The following is a 10,333-nucleotide window of genomic DNA, read 5'->3' as shown; positions in this document are numbered from 1 at the left end:
CCACCCCCCACCACCACCCTAAAAAATAATAATTTTGGTTTTGAAAAATATTTTCAATTCATAAATTATTTTTTATTCTAGTAAAAATAAAAGATGTCTCTCAAAAACATTTTTCATTCATAAATCACACACTAAAAATCATTTCCGGAAAATATTTTCTACTCACCAACCAAACATGAGAAAATAAGTCCAGAATCTACTTATTTTCCAGGAAAACATTTTCTAGGAAAACATTTTCCTCCATACCAACACACCCCCAGTGAAGCTTATGCATATATGGAGAATCAGCCAATATATTTCCGGCAAACTGTTATTCTTGATAAGATACAGTTAATGCTCAGTGAGGCAACTACACTTCTCCATTACCAATTTCTACATTTGCTGTCCAAAGGTAACAAAAATACCACCAAATTAGGGAATGAACATAGAGGGCCAACTCTATTTCAACTGCCCACAGCAAACCACATTTTCTCATGTTCCCTTTATCCATCCCACACTCTCAATAAGACATTACAAATTTCAACATGGGCAGAAAGTCGACAAGGCAAAATTAGATGCATATGAGGGAAAAATTAGCAAACAACTCATCTTTCTTAGGCCTTTTTCTAACTTGGTCCATAGAAACAACCACCATTCAACCTAATTCTAAACTTCGTATGAAAACAAACCAGATCTAATTGAAAGCCTGAGACAGGAAATCCCTTTTACTCATCAAAGGGTTAATCTCAAGGAGAGATGTGCAATTTATTGAGATACACTACTATCCAGACATTAGCAGCTCCATAGATTCAAGCCTCCAACTTGGAGGTAATTGTTATGCATTTCAAGGGCATTATCTCCAAAAAAAAAATGTACTACAATAGTCACAGTAAAATAATAAACTTAATTGCAACTTCTTTTTTGAGAGAGGAAACTTGTTACAAGTTATGTTATTATCTTATAAAATTGTAAATAAACCATCTCTTAGATCAGATGTCACATGTATTCTACTGCATAACCAAACAGAGACAAACCAAGCATCCCTTCTTAAAAGGAGGCTCATAATGGCTCCTATTAGCGTATAGAGTGTACTGTGTTAACTAATCTGGACGCTAGCAGCTTACACAGGATTTTACAGTGTCTATAATTCCTCCTGTAAGTGTGTTTGGGTCTAAGACCTTGTCGGTATTAACGTTTTACTTGCTGTTTCAAATTATGTTGGTATTAATGTTTTAAGAAAAAACAACATATATATATATATATATATTTACAAACGGATATATAAGAAAATTTTCTGCAATGATCTGGATGGCGTCTCTCACTCTGCTAGATGTAAGACAGGGCAACCTGTACTTGTTTTGAGATATTCTCAAATAGACATATGCCTCTAGTTTAAGCTTCAACCATATTACTTTTCATCTGCCTTGACGTACTCATGTGAAAAGGTCTTACCTTGCTGCGTACTTCCAGCATATTCTAGAAAATAAAGATTTGTTTTTTATAACCCTGGTGTCCTGGCTCAACTTGCACACACCTCGACTAATTTGTGATTCCATGGTATATCTACCACCTCCCACCAGCAGCAGGTACCAAGTAACTCTATATAGAACAGATGGAAAGAAATCAACAAGTATTTTCCCTCAACTAAAATTTAAAAATGAGACTTCATGGTGCTCAACCTACTTCATTGACCACCCGGCCACAACCTTGGATTTAGCACCTATAAATCCCTATTCCTTGCTAAAATATTCACACGGTTTCACCTCCATAACATGTCAAGAACAAACTTGATCTTCCACCACTCTCCTTATATTGCACAACAACGGAAGTGTTTATAGTTATATATACATAACCAACAAGGGTGTTCAAAATGCATCATTACTTCCTGCCAAGAAACTCTAAGCTACAATATACGGCACCTTTTTCCTATTTAGATTAACTGACACATACCTTACATAATTTCTCCTAAATAAAGTTGCAATTACTCCCAAAAAACAATAAGACAGACCAATACCACTAAACCCCCAAAACATATTCGTCTACATCAATGGAAAAATCCAATCTTTTCACAAAACGAAGTAAATCTAAATGATTATTCACAATAATAAAAAAGGAAAAACTGAAAACAACGAGTAGAAGCACGAACCTTTTTCAATGACTCTGCCAGTAGCCCCAATGAAGAAAAAAGATACACAGAAGGGAAAATCCTTTGCTTTTCGTTTGGATTGCGGATTTCTTAAAAGGAGAAAAACTTTGAAGCTTTGGATGAAGTTTATCGCTTTACAGAGGATTTGCTACGTCGGTTCGGATTTCGGGTTATACCAAGACCCGTTTTAGGGAGTTTGGTAGAAACCGATCAAAAATTGATAATTTTAACCAACAAAAGTTATAAGTTTATCAGTAATAAATTATTGGATTAGCGTTTTTGGTAATGATTTTAATTTTTTTTAGTTGTCGGATTAAGGAATCTTAGAGATTTAAGGTTTTTATTAGAATTACTAACTAGGTAATTTATCCTCGCTTAATGAGGTCATAAATAATAATTGTATTAAACTTGCGAATAATCTTTTATAATACATTCATTAAAGATAATGGAAGAATCTTTAAAAAAAAATTAGCAATATTCCAATGTGAATTTATTTGATTATTTATCATCATTACATTACTCAAAAACTTTTAATGAATGAATTATTTAGTAAATAATAAATCATTGGTTCTTTAATCAACATTAAAAGGAAAATAAGTAAGAAAATAAGAATATATATTTAAAGGCAGTTTGTAAAAAAAAAAAAATTAAGTTGCATAAATTATAAAATTGTGATATATGTCAAAAAGTTTCAAAAAAAATTTGACATATTTTTTTTTGGAAAACTTACATAAATATACTAGGTAGAGATTAGCCCGCGCAAGCACGGGCCCAATATAAACCCAACATAATGGAGATTTAAAGCTAGAATTATTTGACTGAAAATAAGTTATCTTAAATAATTAATCTCGAGATAAATTAACTTACAATACATAAATTAACTTACAATACATAAGTTATTATATATTTTATTACTATGACAAAACTTATGAAATAAATAAGACAATTACTACCTAATATCTCCAACTAAACATGAAATAAAATAATCTTACATTTTATTCTGAAATTGTTATATTTTATACCTCACACAAAATGACTCTTTAAAGTCGATTTTATTTTTAAAAAAAACCATAATACTAATTCAAAAGCGAACAATATATTTAAATTTATATCCATAAATTTAACGATATCTATGTATTTTATATTTACATATTAACACAATGCTATGAATCAAATTGTAGGTCAGCCAGGATATAGTCTTATTTGTTGTGATCTCCGACTTGCCCTGTTACATCAGATGAACAAGGTAGAAACTCAGTATTCGTAAAACATAAAATACAAAGAAATTTTGGTATATAGAGTAAAGCATAAGTTAAAAAACAAGCAAATAGATCCAAAGATAAAATGTGCAAGTTAAAGCTAAAGAACACATTTAACCAATAAAGATGAAAATAAGAGAAATAAACTCAGGTTTGAGTTGTTTTCCAGTTTCTAAAATCACCATTAAAAAACTCAATTCATTGATTTATTAAAAGGTTATTGATAAGGTCTTCCATTGATTTATTAAAAGGTTATTGGTAAGGTCTTTTTGTATAATCTAATATAGCAACTTTCTCACAATTCCCATCAACTATAGCAATTATCGTGACAGCCAAACTATGGGAGTTCAGATCTTCCTTTAAAAGGAAATGGGAACTGACTTTGAAATCGAACCCTCACCACACCAATTATGTGAAAGTTCGGGGGGGTAATAGGACCTTAATATAGTATAAATGTGTATCTGAAATTTCGGATATAGATTGAGGGGGTTCTTATGCATTTTCCCAATAATTATTTGATATCTGCAAAGTTGTCCCAATCTTGCTTTAGGGAGGAGAATGAAATTTTATTACATTGAGACCTAACCCAAAATAGGTTCTTATGTATCCCATTACTAGCAGAAATCAGGTCACACGTAGTTCAATACAAAAGTTTAGAAAGGATTGCCAAAGTGCAAGTACTCCTAAGAGGGGGAATGAAGAATGATGTTATCAAGTTGCGAAGACATTGTCCTTATTAGTCTTCTTGACTGATTGTACGCTTACTTTTCAAATGCTTGTGTTAGGGATGATTGTAGTTTGGGGATCTTTGATGTGAGGTTGAATCTGATGGGAAAGAATGGTAGTGGCTTAGTTTTGGAGCTTAGCTCTGAGGTTCTTATTACCAATAGTTCTGTTTTTGCTGATTTGATTGCTGACTATCGGAAAAATTCGAGGGGTTTCTGTAGGATAGAGGTGCCCGATGTGAAGAATTTAGGTGTTTTTCGCGATACAATTGAGCTTATGTTTGAGGATGATATTCCTCGGAAACTTCTCAGGGTGGGTGCTTATCGCGCCATTGATGTGCTCGAGGTAATCTTCTGAAGACCTATAATTTATACTACATCAATCATTTCAAGTGTTCCCAACTTTTTTTATTTGGAGAGCATTAATAGGTGTTTATTAGACTAAGATAAAAATGTTGTGAATTAATTAAGCTTTGTTTCCGAAAAGGTGATGAATAATTTGGTTATCAAATTTGTCAAGTCAATATAGGTTAGTTAATTTGGAACAGTGCAGATAGTTGAGTTGCTTAAAAATTGAATATTTGTCAAATGACTATTAGGTATTGGGGTGTATTGATGGTGATTCCTGAATGAATTACTTGTTTATTTGAGACTGTGGAAATCCTCATATGTTTTTAAGCAGTGGGAATAGTATGTAGACACCTCGTGATGAAATTGGCGACATATTTCGTGTTTGAACACTAATTAGGCACACAGACCTTAGCAGAACAATTGGAAATAGCACGGTTATTCTTAAATAATTACTTGTTCATCTAAGAATATGGCACATCCCACATGTTTTATCAAATATAGAAGAATATGTAGAGAACTTGAAGAAGTTAGCATCTTATATTCCATGTTTGAAGGCTTATTAGATAAGCTGCTAAGGTTGGAACAACCACATAGACTCATTAGAAACTGCATGGCTGGTTCAGTTTACTGAGATTAATTCTTGCATTACTAGTCCCTTGAAACCCCAACCCCACCACTAGCTTGCTGCTCACAATCAACCGGAGTCGGCGACTTGGGTATCTCAGGGAAACTAACCGGGCCAGTTGGGTTTAAGGTTTCGTCAATAGAATCAATTGGAGAAACCCGACCCGGTGAGAGGATCCGACGTGGGTCAATTCAGGTCAGTCTGGAGGGGTTTTGAGGAGAATTAGGGAAAGAAGATAAGGAATTGGAAGAAGCCTTTGTGGGAACTTCCGGTTTTAGAAAAGATTGGGTCTTCTTGGGATTTTGAGCCGGAACTACAGCTGGGTTCTCCGGACTATGTGGTGGTACAGTAAAGGAGAAACACCAAGCTCGGCGATGATGTGACGGCGGTTCACGGCGGCGATTGTGGTGGTGGGGTTGAGATTTCAGGCGCGTTGGGTCGTGCATTTCGAGGGTAAAAAGCTTAAAAGATACAGAACGACAGTATGTATGTTTGAAACTTCGAATGGTTCAAGAACTACACAGTTTACAGAGTACTCAGTTTGATCTGATATATAGAAATGTGGAAACTTTACATTTCTTGGGAAATGGGCATCGCCATGTTCTTCTCTAGGGCGAAGTATTGGTAGAGAAGAGATTCTGATGCTTTGTGAAGCTGAACGGCAAAAGCAACAGTATAGATACTCGCAAAGTGAGCTGTGAAATTGAATTTTAACCTCATGAAAGAAGAAGATGTGCGGCTGCTGAAGCTCCATTACAAACATGCAACTAAAAATCTGTGAGAGAATTATGGACTGCTGATAAAGATATATAAAAACTTCTCATATATCGAGGGTGTCAATGTTGGCAGATGGAGTAATATGCAGAGCACACGTTTGATATTGTATGTCCATCTTATGCCACCTATGTATGATATTATATGTAATGACTAATTTAACCTTTAACTTTTTTAAAATTGACAAGAACCACACATGTTGAAACTAGCCTTTTCTATAATAGTAGTAATTATAATAAAAAATATATACTATTTATAGCAATAATATTTTTTTCACTTGATCATTTTTAATTCATTTATAACACAAGTTTAATATATATTACAAAGATAAATTTATTATTTAAATATTATACAAGTTTTATTGATGGATAATACATTTATCACACATTTTAATACACTTATAATACAATGTGACAGTTTTTTACCAAACAAACATAATATATTTAAAAAATAATTATAATTTAAATATATTGCATACATAATTCACTTTTAATACATATTTAAGATTTATCACAATATTGCTATAAATGGTAATAAACAAAAAGTATTGCTAAAATCAGTAATTATTTAAAAAAATATATTAATTCATGTAATTTTTCCTTTTTTTTTTTTAAATTACGCTTGAACATGAAAGCAATTATAATTTTTGAAAGGAACTTCTTCAATTAATAAGTGAGGAATTTCATATTTATGTATAAACAGATAATATGTAAGTTTATATATAGTACTTTTAAGTTATATAATTTCATATAGAATATCAAAATATGAATTCTTGAAACTGAATACAACAATCATTATCTGCACAATGAATATACTACTATATATATATATGTTCAATAAAATCGCAGACAATAATTTTGCAGAAACATAATAAAAAAGTTCAAAACATGTACTAAAAAATAACAATTAATATCATAGTATAAATTAAATGACTGTAAATAAACATATCAGAATATGTAAAAATATAATGAAATAAAAAGGAAAAAACTGAGTCCATTGAGTGCACTTATTCCTCTCTAATACATGAGGTTAAAAGAATTAGATCCTCTCAGGATAGACGATTTTATTCACCAACGTATTGATACAAAAACAATAGTGCCACAAGTCATTCAATAGAAGCAAAATACATGAATATTTAATTGTGTAGAAGAACTAGAAGAATAGGAGGTTCAAATTTTTTGTAGTTTTGAATTGAGAGAGAACTCCTCTATTTATAAACAACAAATGATAGTGTGAGCAAATATTTATTGTGCTTTATCATTACAACTATTTGGAAAATTTAACCCTTAAAAAGATCACTACCTTTCATAAAAGTCATAATTTTTTTATAAAAATCGCAATTCTTCATTAAAGTCATAATTTTCTATTATAATAATAACTCTTCATAAATTCTACAACTTTTTTATAAAGGGAAAAGGGTCTGATATACCCCTCAACTTTGTCATTTGGAGCTGATATACCCTCGTTATAGAAGTGGCTCATATATAACCTTACCGTTATATAAACGACTCATATATACCCCTACCGTTACAAAATGGCTCACATATACCCTTCATTTAACGGAAGTTTAAAAATTAGTTTTAAATATATATTTATTACTTCTAATTCAAAAAAGAATATTTAGGAATATAAATGATTCTTCTATCAAAGTTCAAGGTATATTTTAATTTTTTTCATACATAAATTATTTTTTGACTTCTTTTATTATAATCATTTGAGTTTCTTATTCTTATTTTGTTTTTTCCTTTCATTCCTTAGTTTAAAGAAAAAAAATTTAAACTATTTTTTTTGTGTGTATTGTAATTTAATTTCATATTCAAAGAAAAAATTTGGTCATCTACAATAAGTTTTACAAGAATATTAGTGAAACATAAATAAATTTGATTATCAAAATAATAATTATAATTAGTCATTGAAATAAAAAAGTCAAAAATAATATGTTTGACGAGGATTAAATTTACTCATATGGATTATATTTTTAGAAAAAAATAATAAAAATTTAGATTAAAATTATTTTTTTTCATTTCCGTTAGAGGAAAAGGGTATATGTGAGTCATTTGTTTACAAATAGGGTATATATGAGCCACTTTCATAAGAAGGGGTATATCAGCTCTAAATGACAAAGTTGAGGGGTATATCAGACCTTTTTCCCTTTTATAAAAGAAGAAGACTAATATTGTAAATAAATAAATTGAAATTAATTTTTTATTTGTGATGGCGTCACGTAGATCGATTTAACATTCTTTTTATATATGATATAATTATACATTGAGTATAATGAATAATAATTATATTTGCTGATTTAAGTTTTTCTTATTTTGGAGCAATTGTGAGGGGAAAAATGTATTGATAAGCTATTTTGCTAAATAGAAAATGTTTTTGTATTAAATTAACACAAGATAAGAGGAGTTTTTGAATAATAAACTGAATTAAAGTAAATAAACAAGATTATAAACAAAATAATAATTTTTTTTTAAAAAAAACCAAAAATTAAGCAGCAGCGTCGCAAAACCTTAAAGACACATTGGAGAAAACTCCTAATTCTCAGCGCTGTCTTTACAGTACCCCTTTTTGCCCTTCTCTTCCAGCGAAACTCTCCGGCGTTCAAATCAGCAACAATGGCGACCGTCATGCAGAAAATCAAAGATATCGAAGATGAGGTATCAAAAATACACTTGATTTATTACTTTTTGTTTCATCGAAATACCAAAAAAAAAGGGGCAAAAATTCCTATTCAATTACTCAGATGTTTGGATGTTAGTCTAGAATGAAATTATCTTATCAATTCTGTCAACCACCATAGTAGTTTCATGCTTTCCGATACTTATTTCAGTCTTCAAAAAATTAACCTTTTAAAAAATGATTTTTTTGTGAATACTTCTATATGTAAACTCTGCTGAAGAATGAGTTCTTAGTTGAAGTTTTCCGAAGTAGTATGTCTAGGTTTGTTGTATCTGTCTAAATAACTTAACCGTTGACATGAAATTTAATTGATTGTCCCAACGTTATTACTTGATTCTGAATTGAGAGGTGGGATGGGCAGAATGAGAAAATTGAACGGGAAACAGGTGTATAATTTTTTTTAAAAAACCCACCACATAGGAGAAACAGGTGTATACTTTTCTGTGATGGAATTTCAGAAATAAAGGAAAATGACAGGGAAAGATCTCAGTTTGATTTCCTAATTTGATAATTATTAATACTAATAGCAAGGTTTGATTAAACTGATACAATTTAGTGTGAGTTTTGCGTCTCATTCAATTCCAGTTTTCAGATGATTTTTCAAGTTGGTAGTTTATTATGTTGGGTAAGCCGTAAAGCATAGTGGATGACTTCAAATGATAGATAATCAAGTTTCAGATGTGTGAAATCCGATAAGTTTGAAACCTTAGAAATAGATTGGAGACGTGCATGTCCACCTGTAGATGGCTCTAGCCTAACATATATTGTGGCTCTAAATCCATATTCAGCTGTTGTTAGTGGGTTTCTTGACCGAATTAGCTTTTGCTTATTTTTTCATTATTATCAATAATTAAAACTTTGAACATGATGTGTAGACTTGATACTTTCAATGTTAATGTATCTAAAGTCAAATAAGAAAAAATCGTATAAATAGTTCAATTCAATTCTGCTTCTATGAATCTTTGTATTTGAATGTATATTGGAGCCTATTCTTTAAACTTCTTTGTTCAGTTTGTATTCACTCAATTATAGTGTCCCCAGAGATTTATCCGTGAGTTAGGCACATGTCACGAGTATAAACTCTACCACAGAACAAAGTTTGGCATATTTGTCGAGAAGGGTAAAAGGGGGTGGGGGTGTTATCTGCAAAGTTCTGAACCTTGCATCAGTGGCCTTTCAGGATTTAACGGTTACAAAATAATATGCCTCTAGTAGTATGACACCCTTTATTTCCATGCACTGAATAGGTATTACTGTTGACTAGAAAATGTAAATTTTTCTCTTTGATTGCAGATGGCTAAGACCCAAAAGAACAAAGCGACTGCTCATCATCTGGGTTTGTTAAAGGTAGCACATTTACAAGAATTTTCTTGGTTAATTTATGAGGTCACACAATTTATTCTGCCAGGTCATTGATATGCAATTGGGTTGCTTATGTTCTACAGTCGTATATTGTAGACAATCTCACTCTAAATTTATATTTGGACTTTGGAGGTTGCTTTTTTTTTTTTTAAAATCACTGTCTGCTTTATAATCAAGAATCTTAGCCATTGACAGTTGACTTTTTTTCACAATCAGGTTTATAATCAAGACTCTTAAGTCTTAACCATACACAAGACATAACCAACAACTGGCAAACCCTTTGTGACCAAACTTCAATTTATTCTTTTGTTTATCATGCTTTCTAGTACAATACTTTAACGGTGATGCTAGTGAATGCCTTTCTGCTGTCCAAATGTAATGACAAGTTGAAATATAATGTCCCCAAAAATGCAAACCCCCCCCCCCCCCC

General features: G+C 31.4%; 2 protein-coding genes across 2 annotated transcripts in view; one reads left to right on the top strand and one right to left on the bottom strand.

Annotated features, from left to right (window-relative positions):
- LOC107018352 (protein YELLOW LEAF 1, choloroplastic) overlaps positions 1-2,311 on the bottom strand; it is a 6,439-nt gene extending 4,128 nt beyond the window's left edge. The window contains exon 1 of the mRNA XM_015218816.2: positions 2,126-2,311. The gene's annotated coding sequence lies outside the window, so the exon portion shown is untranslated. The remainder of the gene's footprint in view (positions 1-2,125) is intronic.
- A 6,045-nt stretch (positions 2,312-8,356) lies between these two features.
- Positions 8,357-10,333, top strand: part of LOC107018314 (developmentally-regulated G-protein 3) — a 12,836-nt gene continuing 10,859 nt past the window's right edge. Inside the window, exons 1-2 of the mRNA XM_015218772.2 lie at positions 8,357-8,519; positions 9,835-9,888. Of these exons, the coding sequence (XP_015074258.1) occupies positions 8,478-8,519; positions 9,835-9,888 (96 nt within the window). The 5' untranslated portion in view covers positions 8,357-8,477. The remainder of the gene's footprint in view (positions 8,520-9,834; positions 9,889-10,333) is intronic.

Source organism: Solanum pennellii, chromosome 4 (genome assembly GCF_001406875.1).
Source record: "Solanum pennellii chromosome 4, SPENNV200".
NCBI lineage: Eukaryota > Viridiplantae > Streptophyta > Magnoliopsida > Solanales > Solanaceae > Solanum > Solanum pennellii.
The sequence above is the reverse complement of the archived record's forward strand: the minus strand, read 5'-3'. Positions and strand labels throughout refer to the sequence as shown.